The sequence below is a fragment of the Delphinapterus leucas genome, chromosome 5 (assembly GCF_059928025.1).
Source record: "Delphinapterus leucas isolate spDelLeu-1000000601 "Yukka" chromosome 5, BTC_Dleu_Yukka2, whole genome shotgun sequence".
Taxonomy (NCBI): domain Eukaryota; kingdom Metazoa; phylum Chordata; class Mammalia; order Artiodactyla; family Monodontidae; genus Delphinapterus; species Delphinapterus leucas.
In genome coordinates, this window is record NC_143133.1 from 114,720,329 (window position 1) to 114,746,372 (window position 26,044).

Here is a 26,044-nt window from a genome sequence, read left to right on the forward strand (position 1 = left end):
TGATACACATCTCCACTGATAGAAACCGTTTTTTATGTCCTAAAATGGCACACTCCAGATGTTGATCTAAATATGTTTTCTTTAATTTTACCCGCTAGCCCAGATCTAATCATTTACAACAAACGGAACAAATTTACTTTCCTTTTTGCACATTATAGCCTAACATATCTGAAAGCAACCATCATGTTATTTTTTGAATTGCCACTGTTTTGGTCATTTTTCAAAGGTTTAGCATCAAGTGCAGAGTAACACAGGAGGACCACTTCTCTACTTTTAGATACTATTCTATTATTGATATCTAAGTTTACATTTGCTATTTTGACAGTCGTATCTTACTATTAACTTCATTGAAATCCATAAACCCTGCTAAATTGGACCTATCCTTCAGGCTTCTCAAAATTCAAGTAATATTTAAGCACCAGTCTGTGCTAAACATTGTGAAATATTAGGAGCACAAGGAGATTAAGACACGGTCTATTTCAATTCTCCTGAAGAGATTGGTGTCTAAACCCACAACAGTAATATAGTACACTTTTGAGTACATGCTAATAAATACCTGTTTCTTTCATCCATCATATCTACTGTCCTACCGTACTCAGGTTTATTTTCTTCACATCTTGGAAACATTTCCTGTCCACTCGCAGAAGTAACAGATAAAAATAATGGGAAAACAGAGATAAATATATATCCTTGAGGCATATTACTAAAAAGAATTGTATGCATTGAAATACACTTGTTAATCACTACTCTTTGGGGATGTGTGTTGATCCGGCTATGTATTGACCCATTTGTGTTATTGCATGGCCTGTATTTCTCTGTTTTTCACACAGGTGTCATGAAGTGCCCTGTGAAAGGCCAAATACCCTATGTCATTGAATACGTTTTTCTCATCTACCTAGCTGTAAGCCCTATCAAAAATGAGATGAAGTTCCTGTGCCATAATTTTCCCAGATGAGCCCATGCTGGCTTCAAGTCATCACTGCTTCCTCATACAAAGGAGATAAATATCCCTGGAGACCACAGAATTAGTTCACGTACCACTGGCTACTTTCATGTTCCTTGATTCTCACGTTCTTCCCCAATTCATAATTTTCTTCTAACTGGCAGGCACATGCCTTGGGATCTGAGAATTTATTTTCCCCCCACATCTTTTAGTTTATCGCTGCCTGCCTCCAGTTAACACAATTGTCTGGTAACTACCAAGAATTTATCAGTAATTTATCACCAATTATCCATGACTAGTGAATGCCAAAGATCAGTCGTCTGAAAAATTCCCCTCCCCGTGCTCCAAATAGGGACAAATCCAAGGTTTTAGCAAATCACATTTTTTAGCAAATCTTTTTTCCTATCTTTACCTTTGGTTGGCCAGAGTAGCTATCTTCCTAATACACCTGAAATAAGTAATGAATAGAACAATTAATCAGTTGACACAATTATATCTAAATATATCTAAAACAGTTCATGGCGTTAAGCCTTATGGAAGAGACATACCAAATACATGTTAGTTGGAAGACAAAGAGGAAGATCCTTTCATTCAATTGATAGATATTATTTGAGCATCTATTCTATGCCAGGCACTGTATCTAGAAATACACTCAGTCATCGTCGTATTCTTGCAGTCTGGTGGCTGAGCAACTTGTATTTGAAAGGAGATACACAGAGATTTTTCCAAAGACAGCATCTACAAGATAAAGAAAGTGGAAGAGGAAGTATCCATTTGGGAGTCTTCAGCAGATAGATAGATGAAACTGGATAAAATGAAAAGAGAAAGAAAGGAAAAAATGAGCATAATCCCTAATACAGAGCCTTGGGGTGCGGAGATTGCCCTCAGCTGAGGAGTAGGAAGCACCAAGGGATGAAAATCAAATGCAACTTGGAGACCAAATGAGGGAAAAGAGAGGAAATAGTCATCTTAATAGTTAAAACTGACTGCACTCGCATTTCTGTGACATGCACTTTGCTAAGCTTTCCATCCCTGCCTCGCTTCCAGGCAGAGTGATCCCTGATTGAATTTGTCAGAAAGAACTGGGTCTGCAGAATAACTGTTGGACAAGGAATGCTTCAATTTTAAGAGCAGTTTTGCATGTGTGTTTACTTGCCTTTATGTTTGCTCTTAATATCTTGATGAATGATTTCCCAGGTAGTCATAGCTAATGCTTCACTTGTTGGTTACGTTTTCTCCTTATCTTACAAGGCCCTAAATTCCCAGACTCCCACTTGCCTCTTCAAGTGCTTTGCCATCTTCTTCATGTCACCCTACCTCAACCTTCCTGATCCAGCCACACTGGACTCTTTGGAGAGCTCACCTTGTGCTTTTCAATGCCAGGCTTTCAAATGTTTGCCCACCTCTACTGTCCACAGGCTCAGTGTGCACATCTTCTGGGGCACCTTTTCTGATCTTTCAGACCAGAGTTGGCGTTACAAGCGGGGGACCACTTGCAAGTGCACAGAATTCCTCAGTCAGCAGGACCCTTTGCTCTGGGTTTAATGCTCTATGGTCACCATCTTGCCTTTTTTTTAATAGTGTTAGCTTTGTGTTATAAGTAAATAATGGGCAAAGAAGGCTATGCCTGGAACTTGGAGACTTGGTTCATCTCCAGTTCTGTCTCCCTGGTTCTCCAGTGCCTGCCTAGGCTTCCCCATCCTTGTCCCAGTCCAGTGACCATCTCCCATTCCCACCCTCACCTGCTAAGGGACCTGGGTGTGAGTGTTGGTGAGTCAGGGTCAGTCTGGGTGCCTTTGAAGCTCTTCACGCAAGCACATCCATACCCAAAGGACTATGACATGAAAGAGTAAATAGAAATCACCATGATGGGCCAAGAGAGGTACCACTGAGGAAGAAAGAAAGAAAAAAAAAAAAAAAGCTTGTTTACTGCTTTTTGAACCAAAGTCTCACAATTTTATTTTTCATTGGATTCTGCACATGATGGAATCATGCTTTCTACAAGGGTTGTAAGTACAAAGGCCCACAGTCATTGTGCAGGTTAACATGAATGAGTCAGGTGAAATTGATGGACACTGGAGCAAACTAGGAACTAAATGTCTCTACAAAGAGGGCCACTGCTACAGCTCTAGCCAATCATTCCCATGGGGGAATCTGGACCTAAAGTTATTTATCACATCTTCTGATTTTTCAAGTGACTGAATTTTTATATAAAATATCCCAATTTTTTAAAGGTTGATAATAGATTATTTAAAAATTATTACAATGTGAGGAAGGCCAAATAAAATACATTTGAGGGCCAAATGAAGCTGTTCATGGGCCACTAGTTTGCAGCCTCTGTATCTCTGATTTATTGGTAATGCTGTTTTAAATATTTCCCCTACTAGTCTTGGCTCTGTGAGAAAATATGCCAAGTATTTTTGATTTGCTCTTGAATCTCCAGAGCCTAACATGATTTTTGGCAAGTAGAGTCCAACGCATAGTCACCTTGATCTATAACTGCTACCAGACAAGAAATGCTTAGGTTTTCTTGGTATTATTGACTATCTTCAGTGTACGTGCATATTTATGCATACATGCTTGAAAATCATTATATCCTCGAACTTGCACTTAACATTCCTGGAGTCCATGAATTTCTACACATGAATGTTTAGAATTCCATTGGGAAAGAAACATCAATGAATGAGGCTTTTTTAAACTCACAGGTCAGTAGGTGAGACAACTTTTAAAATACACTTACAAGTTAAAATTAAAACTTGGTAAAAAATAAAAGATGACACAAAGATTTTTATTATAAACTTAGAACTCCAATAATAATTGTACCCTATGACATTGTTGAACATTTAGTCTTATCAGAAAATTAATGTTGTTTCCCTTAAAAATTGTGCCGTGAATTATGATGTAACAAAACAACACTTGACCCAGAGCCAAGATACTTGGCAAGTCCACAGTTTACTAATTTGGCTGCATGACCTTTGACACATTGCTTAAATTCTCTGGACCCCACTTTCTTTGTTGGTAAAATACAGATCATCTGCAAATTTTTAAGGTCTCTTCCAGTTCTGAAGTTTTACGATAATAAAGATGTCACTTTTTTTTTTAACATCTTTATTGGGGTATAATTGCTTTACAATGGTGTGTTAGTTTCTGCTTTATAACAAAGTGAATCAGTTATACATATACATATGTTCCCATATGTCTTCCCTCTTGCGCCTCCCTCCCTCCCACCCTCCCTATCCCACCCCTCCAGGCTGTCACAAAGCACCGAGCCGATATCCCTGTGCCATGCGGCTGCTTCCCACTAGCTATCTACCTTACGTTTGTTAGTGTGTATATGTCCATGACTCTCTCTCGCCCTGTCACAGCTCACCCTTCCCCCTCCCCATATCCTCAAGTCCGTTCTCCAGTAGGTCTGCGTCTTTATTCCTGTCTTACCCCTAGGTTCTTCATGACATTTTTTTTTCTTAAATTCCATATATATGTGTTAGCATACGGTATTTGTCTTTTTCCTTCTGACTTACTTCACTCTGTATGACAGACTCTAGGTCTATCCACCTCATTACAAATAGCTCAATTTCGTTTCTTTTTATGGCTGAGTAATATTCCATTGTATATATGTGCCACATCTTCTTTATCCATTCATCCGATGATGGGCACTTAGGTTGTTTCCATCTCTGGGCTATTGTAAATAGAGCTGCAATGAACATTTTGGTACATGACTCTTTTTGAATTATGGTTTTCTCAGGGTATATGCCCAGTAGTGGGATTGCTGGGTCATATGGTAGTTCTATTTGTACTTTTTTAAGGAACCTCCATACTGTTCTCCATAGTGGCTGAACCAATTCACATTCCCACCAGCAGTGCAAGAGTGTTCCCTTTTCTCTACACCCTGTCCAGCATTTATTGTTTCTAGATTTTTTCATGATGGCCATTCTGACTGGTATGAGATGATATCTCATTGTAGTTTTGATTTGAATTTCTCTAACGATTAATGATGTTGAGCACTCTTTCATATTTGTTGGCAGTCTGTATGTCTTCTATGGTGAAAGGTCTGTTTAGGTCTTCTGCCCATTTTTGGATTGGGTTGTTTGTTTTTTTGTTATTGAGCTTCATTTGCTGCTTGTAGATTTTGGAGATTAATCCTTTGTCAGTTGCTTCATTTGCAAATATTTTCTCCCATTCTGAGGGTTGTCTTTTGGTCTTGTTTATGGTTTCCTTTGCTGTGCAAAAGCTTTGAAGTTTCATTAGGTCCCATTTGTTTATTTTTGTTTTTATTTCCATTACTCTAGGAGGTGGGTCAGAAAGGATCTTGCGGTGATTAATGTCATAGAGTGTTCTGCCTATGTTTTCCTCTAAGAGTTTGATAGTTTCTGGCCTTACATTTAGGTCTTTAATCCATTTTGAGCTTATTTTTGTGTATGGTTGTAGGGAGTGATCTCATCTCATACTTTTACATGTACCTGTCCAGTTTTCCCAGCACCACTTATTGAAGAGGCTGTCCTTTCTCCACTGTACATTCCTGCCACCTTTATCAAAGATAAGGTGTCCATATGTGCGTGGGTTTATCTCTGGGCTTTCTATCCTGTTCCATTGATCTATCTTTCTGTTTTTGTGCCAGTACCATACTGTCTTGATTACTGTAGCTTTGTAGTATAGTCTGAAGTCAGGGAGCCTGATTCCTCCAGCTCCTTTTTTTGTTCTCAAGATTGCTTTGGCTATTCGGGGTGTTTTGTGTTTCCATACAAATTGTGAAATTTTTTGTTCTAGTTCTGTGAAAAATGCCAGTGGTAGTTTCATAGGGATTGCATTGAATCTATAGATTGCTTTGGGTAGTAGAGTCATTTTCACAATGTTGATTCTTCCAACCCAAGAACATGGTATATCTCTCCATCTATTTGTATCATCTTTAATTTCTTTCATCAGTGTCTTATAATTTTCTGCATACAGGTCTTTTCTCTCCTTGGGTAGGTTTATTCCTAGATATTTTATTCTTTTTGTTGCAATGGTAAATGGGAGTGTTTTCTTGATTTCACTTTCAGATTTTTCATCATTAGTATATAGGAATGCCAGAGATTTCTGTGCATTAATTTTGTATCCTGCTACTTTACCAAATTCATTGATTAGCTCTAGTAGTTTTCTGGTAGCATCTTTAGGATTCTCTATGTATAGTATCATGTCATCTGCAAACAGTGACAGCTTTACTTCTTCTTTTCCGATTTGGATTCCTTTTATTTCCTTTTCTTCTCTGATTGCTGTGGCTAAAACTTCCAAAACTATGTTGAATAATAGTGGTGAGAGTGGGCAACCTTGTCTTGTTCCTGATCTTAGTGGAAATGCTTTCAGTTTTTCACCATTGGGGATGATGTTTGCTGTGGGCTTGTCATATATGGCCTTTATTATGTTGAGGAAAGTTCCCTCTATGCCTACTTTCTGCAGGGTATTTATCATAAATGGGTGTTGAATTTTGTCGAAAGCTTTCTCTGCATCTATTGAGATGATCATATGGTTTTTCTCCTTCAATTTGTTAATATGGTTTATCACATTGATAGATTTGCGTATATTGAAGAATCCTTGCATTCCTGGAATAAACCCCACTTGATCATGGTGTATGATCCTTTTAATGTGCTGTTGGATTCTGTTTGCTAGTATTTTGTTGAGGATTTTTGCATCTATGTTCATCAGTGATATTGGCCTGTAGTTTTCTTTCTTTGTGACATCCTTGTCTGGTTTTGGTATCAAGGTGATGGTGGCCTCGTAGAAGGAATTTGGGAGTGTTCCTCCCTCTGCTATATTTTGGAAGAGTTTGAGAAGGATAGGTGTCAGCTCTTCTCTAAATGTTTGATAGAATTCACCTGTGAAGCCATCTGGTCCTGGGCTTTTGTTTGTTGGAAGGTTTTTAATCACAGTTTCAATTACAGTGCTTGTGATTGGTCTGTTTATATTTTCTATTTCTTCCTGGTTCAGTCTTGGAAGGTTGTGCTTTTCTAAGAAATTGTCCTTTTCTTCCAGGTTGTCCATTTTATTGGCATATAGTTGCTTGTAGTAATCTCTCATGATCCTTTGTACTTCTGCAGTGTCAGTTTTTCATTTTTCATTTCTAATTCTATTGATTTGAGTCTTCTCCCTTTTTCTCTTGATGAGTCTGCCTAATAGTTTATCAATTTGTTTATCTTCTCAAAGAACCAGCTTTTAGTTTTATTGATCTTTGCTATCATTTCCATCATTTCTTTTTCATTTATTTCTGATCTGATTTTTATGATTTCTTTCCCTCTGCTAGTTTTGGGGTTTTTTTGTTCTTCTTTCTCTAATTGCTTGAGGTGCAAGGTTAGGTTGTTTATTTGAGATGTTTCCTGCTTCTTAAGGTGGGCTTGTATTGCTATAAACTTCCCCCTTAGAACTGCTTTTGCTGCATCCCATAGGTTTTGGGTCGTTGTGTCTCCATTGTCATTTGTTTCTAGGTATTTTTTTATTTCCTCTTTGATTTCTTCAGTGATCACTTCATTATTAAGTAGTGTATTGTTTAGCCTCCATGTGTTTGTATTTTTTACAGATTTTTCCCTGTAATTGATATCTAGTTTCATAGCATTGTGGTTGTAAAAGGTACTTTATCTGATTTCAATTTTCTTAAATTTACCAAGGCTTGATTTGTGACCCAAGATATGATCTATCCTGGAGAATGTTCCATGAGCACTTGAGAAAAATGTGTATTCTGTTGTTTTTGGATGGAGTGTCCTATAAATATCAATTAAGTCCATCTTGTTTCATGTATCATTTAAAGCTTGTGTTTCCTTATTTATTTTCATTTTGGATGATCTGTCCATGGGTGAAAGTGGGGTGTTAAAGTCCCCTACTATGAATGTGTTACTGTCGATTTCCCCTTTTATGGCTGTTAGTATTTGCCTTATGTGTTGGGTGCATAAATATTTACAATTGTTATATCTTCTTCTTGGATCGATCCCTTGATCATTATGTAGTGTCCTTCTTTGTCTCTTTTAATAGTCCTTATTTTAAAGTCTATTTTGTCTGATATGAGAATTGCTACTCCAGCTTTCTTTTGGTTTCCATTTGCATGGAATATCTTTTTCCATCCCCTTACTTTCAGTCTGTATGTGTCTCTAGGTCAGAAGTGGGTCTCTTGTAGACAGCATATATAAGGGTCTAGCTTTTGTATCCATTCAGCCAATCTGTGTCTTTTGGTGGTAGCATTTAGTCCATTTACATTTAAGGTAATTATCAATATGTATGTTCCTATTCCCATTTTCTAAATTGTTTTGGGTTCGTTATTATAGGTCTTTTCCTTCTCTTGTGTTTCTTGTCTAGAGAAGTTCCTTTAGCATTTGTTGTAAAGCTGTTTTGGTGGTGCTGAACTCTCTCAGCTTTTGCTTGTCTGTAAAGGTTTTAATTTCTCCATCAAATCTGAATGAGATCCTTGCTGGGTAGAGTAATCTTGGTTGCAGGTTTTTCTCCTTCATCACTTTCAGTATGTCCTGCCACTCCCTTCTGGCTTGTAGGGTTTCTGCTGAGAGATCAGCTGTTAACCTTATGGGCATTCCCTTGTGTGTTATTTGTTGTTTTTCCCTTGCTGCTTTTAATATGCTTTCTTTGTATTTAATTTTTGACAGTTTGATTAATATGTGTCTTGGCGTATTTCTCCTTGGATTTATCCTGTATGGGACTCTCTGTGCTTCCTGGACTTGATTAACTATTTCCTTTCCCATATTAGGGAAGTTTTCAACTATAATCTCTTCAAATATTTTCTCAGTCCCTTTCTTTTTCTCTTCTTCTTCTGGAACCCCTATAATTCGAATGTTGGTAGGTTTAATGTTGTCCCAGAGGTCTCTGAGACTGTCCTCAGTTCTTTTCATTCTTTTTTCTTTATTCTGCTCTGCAGTATTTATTTCCACTATTTTATCTTCCAAGTCACTTATCCGTTCTTCTGCCTCAGTTATTCTGCTATTGATCCCATCTAGAGTACTTTTAATTTCATTTATTGCATTGTTCATCGTTGCTTGTTTCATCTTTATTTATTCTAGGTCCTTGTTAACTGTTTCTTGCATTTTGTCCATTCTATTTCCAAGATTTCGGATCATCCTTACTATCATTATTCTTAATTCTTTTTCAGGTAGACCGCCTATTTCCTCTTCATTTGTTAGGTCTGGTGCATTTTTATCTTGTTCCTTTATCTGCTGTGTGTTTTTCTGTCTTGTCATTTTGCTTATCTTACTGTGTTTGGGGTCTCCTTTTTGCAGGCTGCAGGTTCGTAGTTCCCGCTGTTTTTGATGTCTGTCTCCAGTGGCTAAGGTTGGTTCAGTGGGTTATGTAGGCTTCCTGGTGGAGGGGACTAGTGCCTGTGTTGTGGTGGATGAGGCTGGATCTTGTCTCCCTAGAGGGGAGGTTCACATCTGGTGGTGTGTTTTGGGGTGTCTGTGGCCTTATTATGATTTTAGGCAGCCTCTCTGCTAATGGGTGGGGTTGTGTTCCTGTTTTGCTAGTTGTTTGGCATAGGTTGTCCAGCACTGTAGCTTGCTGGTCGTTGAGTGAAGCTGGGTGCTGGTGTTAAGATGGAGGTCTCTGGGAGATTTTCGCCATTTGATATTATGTGGAGCTGGGAGGTCTCTTGTTGACCAGTGTCCTGAAGTTGGCTCTCCTGCCTCAGAGGCAGAGCCCTGACTCCTGGCTGGAGCACCAAGAGCCTTTCATCCACACGGCTCAGAATAAAAGAGAGAAAAAGTAGAGAGAATTGGTAGAAGTATGAGGAAAGAAAGAAGGAAAAGAGGGAAGGAAGGAAGAAAAAAGAAGCAAAGAAGGAAAGAAAGGAGGGAGGGAGGGAGGGAGGAAGGAAGGAAGGAGGGAAAGAAGGAAAAAAGACAGAAAGAAAGAAGATACAGTAAAAATAAAATAAAGTGTAATAAAGTTATTGAATTAAAAAATACTTATTTAGAAAAGAAAAAAAAAGGGATGGATAGAACCTTAGGACAAATGTTGGAAGCAAAGCTATACAGACAAAATCTTATACAGAAGCATACACATACACCCTCACAAAAAGAGGTAAAGGGGGAAAAATCATAAATCTTGCTCTCAGAGACCACCTCCTCAATTTAGGATGATTCGTTGTCTAAAGGAGGGAAGGAAGGAAGGAAAGAAAGAAAGAAAGAAAAGAAAGAAAGAAAGAAAGAAAGAAAGAAAGAAAGAAAGAAAGAAAGAAAGAAGGTAAAGTATAATAGTTATTAATTATTAAGAAAAAAAATTTTTTTAAAAACCATGGACAGAGAGAACCCTAGGACAAATGGTGGAAGCAAGACTATACAGACAAGATCTCACACAGAAGCATACACATACACATTCACAAAAAGAGGAAAAGAGGAAAAAATCATAGATCTTGCTCTCGAAGCCCACCTCCTCAATTTGGGATGACTCGTTGTCTATTCAGGTATTCCACAGATGCAGGGTCCATCAAGTTGATTGTGGAGCTTTAATCCGCTGCTCCTGAGGCTGCTGGGAGAGATTTCCCTTTCTCTTCTTTGTTCTCACAGCTCACAGGGGCTCAGCTTTGGATTTGGCCCTGCCTCTGCGTGTAGGTCGCTGGAGGGCGTCTGTTTTTTGCTCAGACAGGACGGGGTTAAAGGAGCCGCTGATTCGCGGGCTCTGGCGCACTCAGGCCGGGGGGGAGGGAGGGGCACTGCGTGCGGGGCGGGCCTGCGGCGGCAGAGGCCGGCGTCACGTTGCTCCAGCCTGAGGCCCGTCATGCGTTCTCCCGGGGGAGTTGACCCTGGATCCCGGGACCCTGGCAGTGGCGGGCTGCACAGGCTCCCCAGGAGAGGGGTGTGGAGAGTGACCTGTGCTCGCACACAGGCCCCTTGGTGGCGGCAGCAGCGGCCTTAGCGTCTCATGCCCGTCTCTGGGGTCCGCGCTTTTAGCCGCGGCTCGCGCCCGTCTCTGGAGCTCCTTTAAGCAGCGCTCTTAAACCCCTCTCCTCGCGCACCAGGAAACAAAGAGGGAAGAAAAAGTCTCTTGCCTCTTCGGCAGGTGCAGAGTTTTCCCCGGACTCCCTCACGGCTAGCCGTGGCGCACTAGCCCCTTCAGGCTGTGTTCACGCCGCCAACCCCAGTCCTCTCCCTGGGATCCGTCGGAACCCGAAACCCGAGCCTCAGCTCCCAGCCCCGCCCGTCCCGGCGGGGGAGCAGACAAGCCTCTCGAGCTGGTGAGTGCCGGTCGGCACCGATCCTCTGTGCGGGAATCTCCCCGCTTTGCCCTCCGCACCCCTGTTGCAGTGCTCTCCTCCGCGGCTCCTAAGCTCCCCACTCCGCCTCCCGCAGTCTCCGCCCGCGAAGGGGCTTCCTAGTGTGTGGAAACTTTTCCTCCTTCACAGCTCCCTCCCACTGGTGCAGGTGCCGTCCCTATTCTTTTGTCTCTTTTTTCTTTTTTTCTTTTGCCCTACCCAGGTACGTGGGGAGTTTCTTGCCTTTTGGGAGGTCTGAGGTCTTCTGCCAGCCTTCAGTAGGTGTTCTGTAGGAGTTGCTCCACGTGTAGATGTATTTCTGGTGTATATGTGGGGAGGAAGGTGATCTCCGCGTCTTACTCTTCCGCCATCTTCAAGGTCCCATCCTCTAACCCATCTCACATTATTTTTAAAGTGATTTTTTTTCTTTCCTTTCAGTCATTCAACATATTTTAGTTGAGCATCTACTATACAGGCACTATTCTAGACACTGGGATACAATAATGAACAAAACATACAAAACACCTGACATCCTGAAGTTTGTATTCTTTTTACGTCTCTCGACATAAAAAAGTAACATAAGAAATAAGGGCATCACCTAATATGTTAACAGTGGCAAATGCTGTGGAAAAATATAGAGTGAAGTAAAAAGGTTTTGGAATATTGTTGAAGTTTTGTAGTCAGTGCGAGCTTCACTGAGAAGTTGATGTTTGAACAAAGACACAAGGAGGTAAGGAAGTGAGCCATGTGGATACCTGGGGTAAGGATATTTGAGGCATTGAACACAACTAATGCAAAAACCTTGAGGCATAAGTATGCCTTCCATGATCAGGAAACAGCAAAGAAGCTGGTTTGGTTTGAACAGAGAAAGTGAAGAGGAGAGAGTAGAAGATGAATTTAGAGGTAAATTGTTGGGGGAAGGATTATGCAGTGTCTTTGTATTGACTTTGGCTATTACTCTGAGAAAATCAAGAGGTAATTGGAGGATTTTGAGCAGAGGATTAACCTGATTTGACTTAGATTTTAACATCCAGGCTGTTATGTTGAGATTTGACTGTAGATGGAAAGAGTAGAACCAAGTGTAGTGGCAGCGTCTGGATTCCAACCCTGGTGCTTTGAGTTGAGAGCCTGTCCCCTCAACCACGACGCTGCACTGCCTCTGTTCTTTCCAGGAAGAAGCATCTCTAACATTAACTCTGTACAGATAATTTTTTGCTATCACCCTTTGAACAAAATGTTAAGTTTTATCAGACACAAATTAGCAGTATTATGGGATAACTTCATGAAAATCAATCCCATCGATATCTCTTAAAAGTTTACTATGGAATTGTACCTTATGCAGAAATTAAGAATTGCCAAGTATTCATAATTACAATTGAAATATTATTTAGCGTTCTCATAAATCTGATGATACTCACTTCCACAGAGAAACTGAGATAGTCAAAGAAAAAAGATTCATATATCCCATGTGGGAACTGTGGGGCATATAATTATGGAATAGAGTGAGAAATGGTACTGTTTATGTTATGTTTGGTTACTTGCCTACTTACTCAGCACTTATAAGTTGAACCTGTTTACATGAGGCTTTGTTGGATTTGTAGCAATAATTTTTTTTTTTTTTTTTTTTGCGTTACGCGGGCCTCTCACTGTTGTGGCCTCTCCCGTTGCGGAGCACAGGCTCTGGACGCGCAGGCTCAGCGGCCATGGCTCACGGGCCTAGCCGCTCCGCGGCATGTGGGCTCCTCCCGGACCAGGGCACGAACCCGTGTCCCCTGCATCGGCAGACGGACTCTCAACCACTGCGCCACCAGGGAAGCCCCTGTAGAAATAATTTTTAAAAGGATGCACTGTATTCCACTGGCCTTGAACTTCACTGGCCTTGAACTTCTACACTCACCTAGTTCGCTGCAGGGTAGATAATGTGTCTTCTTTTCCCCTCTGGGTGCCCTCTAATCAGGCTTTCATCAACTCAATATCTACCACCCCTCTTTTCTCAGTCTTAGATACTGGACAAAATTTAAATGACAAGAGCTGTCTGATGTAGATGTATTGGTGATTTTAGGTTGCTCAATGACTTATTCTTAAAAGCTCAGCGTGTTTGTAGGTCAGAGTCCTGAGGTTACAGATTTTTTTCGGCCAAAAGGCAAAATAAGCTCAAGGAATGTGAATATGTGACCCTTCCTGGTCCACTGTAAACTCTGATTCAAAACTTTTGTGCTGCAACCAGTGCAGAACTTGTTTGGTTAATGGATTTAGTTCCTGGAAACTGTCTTAGCAGAATTTACTTAAGGCTTTCAACTTTGTGCTATGAAATGAGAAGTTTAAGCAGGATATCAGTTGATGCATTTCCTTTGCTGTTTTTCTAAGAGCAAGACTGGAAAGTTTTATGACATTGTTTTCAGACTGGCAGGACTTAAACAAATAAGGTTCCCTTGACATGAGAAAAGTTGCCTTTGTCCTTCTCCTAGCAGTGTGTCGAGTTGAGCAGTCCACTCATTTCTCATACAACTGGAAGGTGCCAAGGTCAGTCACTTACCTTGGATCATAGCTCACTGGACACGACGATGATAACATTTGAAGATACACGTTTGTCTTTTGTGTGAATACCCTTGGAGCCTTTAAGACTGCTCCTACTAGGTGCAAAGGAAGGCACAACATTTATATGTGATCTTCCTTCCAGGCTTATCATTAACCTTGCCCTACCTGATACCCATTATTTCTAGATTTGGCCTTGCTTCTTAGCTTTTTGCTCTCTGCTCACCCATACTCTGCACCTTCCTTCTTCTCTCCCCACACCTACTTATTCCATTCCCTATGTCTACCATGGTGACTGCCCACCTGGTTTTCCATTGGTTTTTCCTACGGCTTCAGGCTCAACACTTACTTCACCTTTATTCCTGCCTTTTCCACGTCCTTAAAGTCATCTCAGTCCCTTCCCCGCTCCCCTCCAGTCCCACTTCTGACCTCCTCCAGATTAGTTTATGGTTTCTGTATTCTAAGCTCCTTGATGGTAGGGGCCATGAGTTTTAATATTAGTATCAACCATAGGACCTCACATTGAAGAGGCTCTATTTGTCGGATACAGTCGGCCCTCTGTATCTGCAGGTTCCTCATCCACAGTTGGTTGAATCCCCAGATGTGGAACCCGCGGATACGGAGGGATGATGGTACTATGACATTTTATAGAAGGGACTTGAGCATCCTTGGTTTTTGGTATTTGCAAGAGCTCCTGGAACCAATCCTCCATGGATTCTGAAGGACGAATGTATTTCTCACGATGGCAGTGAAAAAAGAGGGGAACTTGATATAAGGAAGACAGGTTAGCATTTTTTAAAGAAAGATAAATACAGTTTTTTTTAAATTCCTGGACCAGATTGTAAAGGTGGGCAAGGAGTTAGGAAGACTTGGAGGAGGTCATTCTAAGTGGCCAAGGAAGTCACTCTAGGCAGCCCAGCCTCAGCAGGTGCTTTTCTTTCCTTGGTTACTCGTCTGTTGTCTGGATTAGCCTCATTTCTGTGTCCTCTATCTCAGAGATACGGCTGATATTTGGAGGCCTCCTATGGCCGGGTGTCTAGAGTCTATGACCAAAGTTGGCCATGTGTAGTATACAAAGGAGTCCTGCTAGAAGGTATCTGGAGAGGAAGACTTATTATTAGTTGACCCCTCAGTGCTGATGTTCACATTGTAAAATTGTACCCAAAAGCCAGAGGGGCACATAGGTAGCCATCTCTGGGTTGACAGAGGACATAGGCTCTTCAAAACCAACAAGGACTCTATGGGCAGGGATATGATATACCCACTCCCAGCCCTCAGCCTCGAACTCACTGCCAGTTCTGTGCTACCTGAGGTTTGGGCATCCTATAAAAACCCTGTCAGCTGTGGGTTGGGTCTCTGTTCCTCTCAGAACCTTGAAAATTTTATCACCCTCCTTAAAGGCCATTCTAATGACTTCACAGCTCATCATCTTCTTAACTTAGGCGAATCCTAGGAGCCAGGCTCATTTCTTCTCTTATCTCCTTGCATAAAGTTTAAAGGGCATGCAAGCTGTGAGCTTTTCTTCCCCCCACCCCCATGTCTAAAAAGTGGTGATAACAAAAATAACAATGGCTACAAGCTTCCTTGAAGTGAAGTTCATTATCTTAAATGAGAAAAAGAGACCAAGCACCTGAGAAGAAAATGGCTCAGAAATTGGAAAGAAAGCATTACGCTCTGCTACCATTGGTTGGTATTCGGCTCTTTTTTTTTTCTCCTGAGCAACCTAAGAGCCATTGAGCTCAGAGGACGTGAACAACCTGTACAGGAAATAGATGGTGTGTGGAGGAGGTGGGTGCCCGGCAGTCGTTCTTTGAATCCTTCAGTGAATTCACTTGAATACGTTGGAGAAGCTGGAAAACAGGCTCTGCTTGGATGCCTTCCAACACACTTCACAAAGCTCAGGAAAAGCTCAGCAGAGCCACACGCTTTTTAATGCTTTCCTGAGGAAAGACTCTGCTTCTTGGTCTCAGGGTTAAGGAGTTTCAGCAAGTTTTTATAGAGACGCTAAAACATTCTCTTCATATTTTCCTCTGTCACTAAAAGGAGCCCAGGGGATAGAATCAACGATGTGGGCACTTAAGTGCCTGCTGGGCCAGTTAGCTTCTGTGAGAGGTGTAGGTGCGGTGACTATATTGTGGTGAGCCCTGAGCTACCCTGCGTCCTTGGGTATATCAGGAGTGTGTGTGTGTGTGTGTGTGTGTGTGTAAAATTTCAGTTGAAACGTGAGGAAACTAAACTCAGAAGAGTGGATGTGTGCATTTCAAGATTTCTTCCTTGGACTAGAAAATGCAGAACGAACACCATCTTTATCCCTCCCAGAAAATGGTTTTCCCATCAGGGCAAAATAAACCCCATGTAAATTGTAAGTATGGAGAGACAGGAAGCTGAGAGGGATATGACAGTGGTCTCAGGACCGTCAGGAGTTACAGCTTTTTTTGTTGTTACCCAAAAAATATATATTTTTTAATTTATTTATTTTTGGCTGCATTGGGACTTCGTTGCTGCACGCGGGCTTCCTCTCTAGTTGCAGTGAGCGGGGTCTACTCTTTGTTGCAGTGTGCACGCTTCTCACTGCGGTGGCTTCTCTTGTTGTGGAGCACGGGCTCTAGACATGCGGGCTTCAGTAGTTGTGGCTTGTGGGCTCTAGAGTGCAGGCTCAGTAGTTGTGGTGCACGGGCTTAGTTGCTCCGTGGCATGTGGGATCTTCCCGGACCAGGGCTTGAACCCGTGTCCCTTGCATTGGCAGGCGGATTCTTAACTGCTGCGCCACCAGGGAAGCCCCCAAAAATATTTTTAAAGAGAAAACTAAAACATTTCTTTTGCCTTTGTGAGAGTGATTTGGAATGCTCATTGGAGCAAAAAGGCTGTTTATGAACTGACTACTTTGGCCTTTCTTTGGCCTATCACACCCCATTGTGTTTATTTCAGAACCTGAGATTTACACTGAGTGAATATTAACAGGGAACAAAACCTGAAGCCATCACAATTTGCATTTGCCAGTGAGGTTTTCCTTTATCTGCTGAACTTAAATTGCTTTTTTTCTAGAAAAAAAAATGTAATTTTAGCTTTCTCAAGTATGCTTCTTTATAGGAAGCTTATTAATATCTTTAAGCCATTCTACCTTGCTCACCAACTTGTAATTTTCTCATTCATCATTAATGTTTTCTTATATTGTCATTTTCCTTAACTTTTAGCCATAAAAAATTATATATAATTACAATAAACAGAGACACTGGAATATTGCTAGTGTCAGACAAATACCTAACAACACTCCTAGATTTAGAATTTCAGTGTATTTATTTATTTTTCCAGGTCCTTAGTTTTATTCTAGAAGGACTAGAAATCAGGTGATCTCTCTGTCTCTTTTTTAATGTCATTGTAATTTCTGATTGAGTCAAATGGTTAGATAAGTGTGAAGATAGGTTTAGAAGTGAGTAAAGAAATTATCCTGATGCTAATGAAGAAATCTGTGAAGATTCCTCTTTTAAAGATCTTCAAGAAAACCATCAGCTATATTTAATTTGAGCTGTCACTTAGTATCTTCCAAGGGAAAAAAAATAAGTTAATTTTCCATTTTCTAATAGAAAGAGCCTATTACACTTTTGGCCAGGTTATTGACCACTTGACACAGGAGAGTAGGATGCAAAGTGCCCATACAACATGTACCTGCTGTTTGGGAACTGTGCAAATATATAAAAGAGTATATAAATCTGTTACCTGAATATGGAGTAAGTGACCAAGTTAGTTCTACTTCAGCCTGGTAAAACAGCGCCACCTACTGCGCACAGGCTTTATCTTATGTTGGAGAATTCTTCAGTAGATCTCTGCAGACCTCAGCACAAAACAAAACAGGTTTTCAGTCTGTTATCTTTTAAGATCTACATCTGGGTCAATTTATTGAGATATTCGTCTTCTGTGTGTGTGTGTGTGTGTGTGCGCGCGTGTGCACGTTCATATTGAGAACAATAATTAGAGAGTAGGAGAGAATGGGAGATAAAAGAATGTAAATATGAAAACAATAGGAATATCGAATATTCCTTCTTGGTGTCTACTGATGTGTCTTTTATTCTGAAAATAAGTCTAATGTACCTCCATTTGCCCTTTTTACAGCTACTAATGACATAAAAATCAATAGTCACCGAATGCCTGTTGTACTTGAACCACGGTTCATATTTCATCCTAGGCTGCCCACAGTGATTCCTTTATTAAATGATTACAGATTTAATAGGCCTTCATTGAATTCCCCTTTCTCTAGTGTTTTTTTATTCCTCTCATAACACTTAATTCTACAATATTTTAAAATAAGAACTCCTAATATTCCTAGTGTATTTTGCATTATAGCATCACATAAGCATTTACATGGAGTATTAACAGGAGCACATCTTTTTATTGAGTTGGGGCCATTAATTATCCTTTCACCCATTTTGGTTTATTTCATCTAATCTATTTCACCACAACATAAAATAAGTAAGTGACAATAGATATGGTACAATAATGATTACGATTCTTTTCATCACTACCTATAACTCTTCCAAGGTTTTAACTGATTATTGACCTTTCACATCATTCACTTTTGTAAACTGAGAAGGTCATACCATTTTATTTTATTTTTATTTTTTTTATTTATTATTATTATTTTCTTTCTTTCTGTGGTACGCGGGCTTCTCACTGTGGCCTCTCCCATTGCGGAGCACATGCTCCGGACGTGCAGGCTCAGCGGCCATGGCTCACGGGCCCAGCTGCTCCATGGCATGTGGGATCTTCCTGGACCGGGGCACGAACCCGTGTCCCCTGCATCGGCAGGTGGACTCTAAACCACTGCGCCACCAGGGAAGCCCCGGTCATACCATTTTAGATCTTGATTCGTAATTAATTTTTCAGCATTCGCTTGTTTCTTTTAAATCATATTTGTATTTTTCCCACTACTGTTAATTTATTTATATATTAATGGAATAGCACACAGTCTGGAATTTATAATGTTTGACATTTGTCAGGGGTTTGATTTCCAAATAAACTGAAATAGGATATAACTTGTTTCTATTTCACATGCCAAAGTCATAATTATATAATTGAAACATGTTAAATTTCTAGACATACAAAAAGCACAGATGGTTTCAATTTTGTATCCTGATTTGAAGGAAAGCTATTCGAATTCCAAATATTGTCAAAAACTTGATTTTCCCTTACATGTCTATATCTTAAAAGACTTTTGTTATATTTATTATAACTTTACTCGTTCAATTAAAAACTGAATATCTGCTATGCTAGCTTCTGGAGATTCAGTGATTAAAGCAGAAATTTCTCACCCTCAGTGAGCTCCCTTTCTTGCAGAACAGCATGGATCACTCTAGAACAGTAAGAGCAAGGAGCTGTGATGCAAACTTTTAGTAAACAGGGATGGGGGGAGGAGGGGATTAAGGGGAAAATCAAGAAGACTTCCTGGAAGAGAGAAACCCTGTTGAGTCTGCAGAGAAGATAAAGTGTTTGTCAGGAAGATATGTATGTGCTCCAGGATTGGAGATAGGATTTGCAAAGACACTGAGATGAGAGACAACAGGTTTGGGGAAATCCATGTTATTCAGCTCACCTGGACTCAAGGCTTCAAGTGAAAAAGTTCTGAGAGATGAGACTGAACATGTAGGCAGAGGTCAGATGATGCAGGGTCTGTCATGCTTTGGGACTTTGTTCTGAATGTTTTGGTGTGTTTAAAATAGTTTAAGTTAAGGAAGTGAAAGAGTGAGTGATGGGATTCAAACTGATTAGAAAGCCCCCTCTAGCAACTCTGTTGAGAAAGGATTCGAGTAGAATATGACTGGAGGAAGAGGGGTCAGTTATGGAGCGGAATAGAAAGTGGTCCGAAGGAGATGGATAAATGATGATGGGGGAGGGCAAGGAGGAAGATGAGTGTTTGATGGCTTACTATGGTGGTAGAACTGATTTAATGACCCAGTAAATGTGGAGACTGTAGAAGAAGTCCAAGAAATTGTTTCCAGCATAGGAAGAGTTTGGTGGCACCATCCGCTAAGATACAGGCAATGCACAGATTAGAGATGAGTAGAGAAGAGAAGACTTCTACTATAGATGAGTTAGATACACCCAAGTGGGTGGCTGGTAATAGACACCTGGAGTTCAGAGGAGAGATTGGAATCGGAGATCTTTAAATCTAATCTTTGTGGCTCCTTAATAATGTGTAGAACTTCACTGAAAAAATATACAAATTGGTTCTATCTTCCAAGACCTTCCTTCATCTATCCCACTGTTCTTATGCCCCATCCACCCCGCAGAGGACTGGTATGAACAGTTGTATCCCCTCATCCTTACCCTGAAGGACTGCATGGGAGAAGTGGTGAATCGAGCCAAGCAGTCCCTGACGTTCGTGCTCCTTCAGGAGCTTGCCTACAGCCTTCCCCAATGTTTGATGCTGACGCTAAGAAGAGACGTCGTCTTCAGCCAAGCAGTAGGTGCCTCTTGATCTTGTGAGCCCAGCACAGTGATGGGTTGTCAAATAGTATCCTTGGTGAAGATAGATATCTTTTTTTGACAGTTTTATTTTTTCCTGAATCCTTTTATTTTATATTGACATGTAGTTGATTAACAATGTTGTGATAGTTTCAGGTGTGCAGCAAAGTGATTCAGTTATACATACACATATATCTATTCTTTTGCAAATTCTTTTCCCATTGAGGTTGTTACATAATTTTGAGCAGAGTTTCCTGTGCTATACCATAGGTCCTTTGGCAGTTTTCTTTTTAAAGGGATTCTTTTCTTAAAGTTTAGTACCCAGTTTTTCTTACTCATAATAAATACAAGCCGAATGGAAACAGTGTCTGAGACCTGAAGTATTTATTTCAGCAAAGAGGTGGCCAAGTCTCTGAAATGTCCATGCTGTTTCACAGCGCAGAAAGTCTGTGAAGGAAAGGGTCCCCCGTCCTGTCCTCATATTATGCTGTGGGCTCTCCACACCGTGCACAGTGTGGATGGCAGCCAGGACCGGCAAAAGGGATCTGTTTGCAACCCCTTATTTATACAGGTCCCTCATGAATCCCAGGACGGGACTTCATAATGATCTCTTTTTTGGTGTTTATAAAATAAGTTCACCAGGCCATAGTCTTAAATGGGAAGTTTGACAGGACCACCTCCTTTGCCTACACCCAACCCTAGCCCATGACACCAAGGTTGGCCTCCATCACAATGGCTGTGTTCCTTCTCCCCTCCTGCCTCCACCACCATGATTGAGTTTTATAGACAGACACGTGGAAGGAAAGAGACAGAAGCCTCTCCTTCTAAACCTTCCAAAGGGAATGTTTTACCCAAAATATCCCCGATTTCATGCACGACCCAGTAGCAAACGGAGCTAAGCGTCAGGCATTGTGCTCTGCCTTATACACATTTCTCCATTGTGTCCTTTCAACGACTCTGCAAAATGAGAACTATTATCTCTATTTTCCGTGTGCAAAAAAATAAGAACAGAAAGATTTGGAAGTGTTAAATAACTTTTTATGGTTTTACTGCTTAGAAATGGGAGGGACAGGATTTGCAGATTCCGAGTCCATGGTCGTTCCCATTTCACAATGCTGCCTTCCCCAAGCCATACTAGAGTAAATGCAGTCAACGCATTTCAAAATGGATATATAAATAGTTATAATTTTGTTACATATACTTGAAAATTTCTAATTATGTCTGTGATGTCTCAAAGACATATATTTTTAAATTAAAGTTTGCTGACCCCAGTAATTTCTTCAATGATTTTTTTTTTAGCTTGCTGGATTGGTCTGTGGTTTTATCATCAAATTGCACACAAGTTTGTATGACCCTGGCTTCCTTGAGCAGCTTCACACGGTGGGATTGATAGTACAATATGAAGGACTGCTAAGTACATATAGTAAGTATTGCTTTAGTCCATGTTAAAATAATATTCCTATTCATAAAGATATGTGATCCATAGATTCTTCAGTTAAATATAAAAATGAGTAGTAAACCTTTCTTGCATCAAGCATTAGAGAAAGAATGTAATTTTTAGTTCTTTGTATTCATTTTCCTTGTCACTGTGCTTTTACTCTCATTATGTTTTTTGTTTTTTTAGTCTTCAAGATTTATTTTATTTTTTTAACATCTTTATTGGGGTATAATTGCTTCACAATGGTGCGTTAGCCTCTGCTTCACAACAAAGTGAATCGACTATACATATACATATGTTCCCATATCTCTTCCCTCTTGCGTCTCCCTCCCTCCCACCCTCCCTATCCCACCCCTCCAGGGGGTCACAAAGCACCGAGCTGATCTCCCTGTGCCACGCGGCCGCTTCCCACCAGCTATCTACCCCACGTTTGGCAGTGTACATATGTCCATGCCTCTCTCTCGCTTTGTCACAGCTCACCCTTCCCCCTCCCCATATCCTCAAGTCACCCTTCCCCCTCCCCATATCCTCAAGTCCATTCTCTAGTAGGTCTGTGTCTTTATTCCTGTCTTACCCCTAGGTTCTTCATGACATTTTTTTTTCTCATTATGTTTTGAAAATGGAATTATAGATTATTTCACAGTGGAGTCCTGAGCAGCCATCTGGCTTTTTACATAAAGCCTTTTGCCAACCTAGTTTCAATGACTGGATTTTTAAAGTCCCAACTCTGTACTGTCTAGAGATGCCCTGTTCAATACATAGGTTGGTGTGGCAATTGAGCACTTGAAATGTATCTAGTCCAAATCAATAAGTACTCAACGTGCACACCAGGTTTCAAAGACTAGTGAAAAAAGAGTTTTATATTAATAATTAATGAATAATTAATCATAGTATATTGATTTACAGCTGAAATGTTATTTTGGAACTATCAGGCTAAAGGAAAACAGATTATTAAAGTTAATTTCACCTTTTAAAATTTTACTCTTTAAAAAGATGATTACCAGGAAATTTAAAATTATATATGTGGCTCACGTTATATTTCTGTTGTGCAGGACTGATCTAGAATCTTATTTAATTACCTCCTTCTTAGGTTTTATTTGTCAGTGTATTAAGATATAAAACTAGCATGAGCTTGGGTCAGTGACCTTCAGTTCAGCCATCTCTATTATTTCTAGAAATCAAATGTCAGTCCTGCCAAGGGAAAGAGATCTGCATGATACTTTGTGCCATAGAAGGATTAAAACTTCTCTCTAACCTTCCAGCAAAGGCATTCCTCTTTCCTTCCCTCAAAGGGTATGTGGACAGCTGGAGTCTATTTAAATGGTTCTTGTTTCACTGATGAAAACCTTCAGACTCAGGAAAACGTATTGAGAATGGATTCGCTGCCTTCAGAAACTCATTCACTAAACTGTTAGAACAAATTCCAGCAGGGAGGTGGAGTACAAAGTGACTTTCTTCAAATAGTATGTTTGTAACTAGGCTCCTTTGCCCTTGTTTAGGTGAGGAAATTGGAATGCTGGAGGACATGGCCGTTGGTATTTCAGATTTGAAGAAAGTTGCTTTTAAAATAACTGAAGCCACATCCAATGATGTCTTGCCAGTTATAACAGGAAGGCGGTAAGTGGTGTTCATTTCCTAAGACCAAGCTTTGTTAGATATTTTTAATTAACCCCTGACAAAGGAGCCAAGGAGAATTAAGGTTTGGTTGGAAATGTTTCTTTTGTTCTCTTTGCCTTTTTGGTGAAAAATAAATGTAGGTGACATGACAGGGGAAGATCTTGAAAAACTCATAAAAGTCTCATGAATGTTCGTAAATTGTACTAAAATGAGGTAAGCAGGGTAAGGCTCCCCTATGAAATATGAGAAATTCAAAATAATAGCAGGCATGAGAAAAAATTTTTCTCTTTATTATTATCTAATCTAAAGGTCTGGATGTTTTTACTTTTGCTGGAATCATTTGGTTAATAGTGTCATAATTCTTGAGATGACTTGGTATTAAATTCTTGGTATTAAAAGCAGCAACATTTTATAAAAGGTATATTCCTATGTCAGGGGCACATACCACCATTTTTCTTAATTATTATTATTATTTTTTTTTATTATTTTTTTTTTGCGGTTCGCGGGCCTCTCACTGTTGTGGCCTCTCCCGTTGCGGAGCACAGGCTCCGGACGCTCAGGCTCGGCGGCCATGGCTCACGGGCCCAGCCGCTCCGCGGCATGTGGGATCTTCCCGGACCGGGGCACGAACCCGTGTCCCCTGCATCGGCCGGCGGACTCTCAACCACTGTGCCACCAGGGAAGCCCTATGTCAATTATATTTTAATAGAGATGACAAAATGTTATCATATAGAAAGTCCAGAAATAAACCTACAGACTTATGGTCATTACAACTACTACAAAGGAGGCAAGAATATAGAATGGAGAAAAGATAGTCTGTTTAATAAGTGGTGCTGGGAAAATTGGGCAGCTGCATGTAAACGAATGAAATTAGAACATTCGTTGAGTTTACAAAAATAAACTCAAAATGGATTAAAGACCTAAATGTAAGACTGGATACTATAAAACTCCTAGAGGAAAACATAGGGCAGAATACTGTTGACATAAATTGCAATATTTTTTTGGATCCGCCCCTTAGAGTAATGAAAACAAAAGCAAAAATAAACAAATGGTACCTAATTAAACTTAAAGGCTTTTGCACAGCAAAGGAAACCATAAACAAAACAAAAAGACAACAAACAGAATGGGAGAAAATATTTGCAAATGATGAAACTGAGAAGGGATTAATTTCCAAAATATACAGTTCGTACAGCTCAATATCAAAAAAAAAACAATCAAAAAATGGGCAGTAGACCTAAATAGACATTTCTCCAGAGAAAACATACAGATGGCCAACAGGTACATGAAAAGATGCTCAGCATTGCTAATTATTAGAGAGATGTAGATCAAAACTGCAATGAGGTGTCACCTCACAACCAGTCAGAATGGCCATCATCAAAAAGTCTACAAATAATAAATGCTAGAGAGGGTGTGGAGAAAAGGGAACCCTCCTACACTGTTTGTGGGAATATAAATTGGTGCAGCCACTATGGAGAACAGTATGGAGGTTCCTTAAAAAACTAAAAGTAGAGTTATCATATGATCCAGCAAGCCCGCTCCTGAGCATATCTCTGGAAAAAAATGAAACCCCTAATTCAAAAAGATACATGCACCCCAATGTTCACAGTAGCACTATTTACAACAGCCAAGACGTGGAAGCAACCTAAATGCCCATTGACAGATGAATGAATAAGGAAGATGTGGTACATATATACAATGGAATATTAGCCATAAAAAAGAATGAAATAATGCTATTTGCAGCAACATGGATGGACGTAGAAATGATCATACTAAGTGAAGTAAGTCAGACAAAGACAAATATCACATAATATCACTTATATGTGGAATCAAAAAAAATGATACAAATGAACTTATTTACGAAACAGAAATAGACTCACAGACATAGAAAACAACCTTACAATTGCCAAACGGGAAAGGGGTGGGGGGTAAATTGGGAGTATGGAATTAACAGATACACACTACTATATAAATAACTTTGACCTACTGTATAGCACAGGGAACTATTCAGTATCTTGTAATAACCTATAATGGAAAAAATCTGAAAAAGAATAAACAGTTTGCTGTACACCTGAAACACAACATTGTATATCAGCTATACTTCAATTTAAAAAAAAAGTTATCATAAAGAATGTGTATAATGTTTTACCTTCAGAGAAATCTTTAAATGCAGGCTTGGCTCATTGAATCTTCTCATATTCCTGAAAATTTTGAAATAAACATCAGCCTTCTGTTAGCCAGGCTATTGTAAAGGACACTGAGAGCAATTTAGGAAAGAAAAATAAAGTGTCCATCCTCTGAGGGTAGTGCTAACATCCCTGCTTGCAGGATTGATGGTATTTCCAGATTCTCTAGTTCAAAGCTGAGGTAAGAAACAAGTCTCACTGTCAAGTATCCAGAGTACGTAGCAGTATTATTATACTAGAGAAACTGAAAAGATTTTCACAGAGACTCTCTAATTGTCCTGTTCTTCGTTACCCCATACACATATTACAACACCAGCACTCTATATAGTTCAGGAAACACATGGATTTTCCTAAATTCCAGGTGAAACTTGACATTTCTTTAATCAATTCACACTGGATCAGAAGATATCAAGTTTCAGAATCTACAAGCAACTATTCTTATTGACCCTATTCTGTGAATCCTAATTTGAATTTTCAACACTAAACATTAGGGGTAATTTTTAATGGAAATTTCCAAAGAAAAAATGCTCTGGTGATATGTTAATGTTGCAAAATGATCAGGAAAGCCGAAAGGTTACATCTTAAATAATGAAATCATTACATTTCCATCAGGTCATCACAAACGGAGGTTTATCTATAATAACAATTAG

General features: G+C 39.9%; 1 protein-coding gene across 8 annotated transcripts in view; it reads left to right on the top strand.

Moving 5' to 3' along the window:
- Positions 1–26,044, top strand: part of INPP4B (inositol polyphosphate-4-phosphatase type II B) — a 701,292-nt gene that overhangs the window by 593,889 nt on the left and 81,359 nt on the right. For all 8 annotated transcript variants that reach the window (XM_089911312.1, XM_089911308.1, XM_089911305.1 and 5 more), the window contains 3 exons: positions 19,982–20,154; positions 21,456–21,579; positions 23,094–23,211. In XM_089911312.1, the coding sequence (XP_089767438.1) occupies positions 19,982–20,154; positions 21,456–21,579; positions 23,094–23,211 (415 nt within the window). The remainder of the gene's footprint in view (positions 1–19,981; positions 20,155–21,455; positions 21,580–23,093; positions 23,212–26,044) is intronic.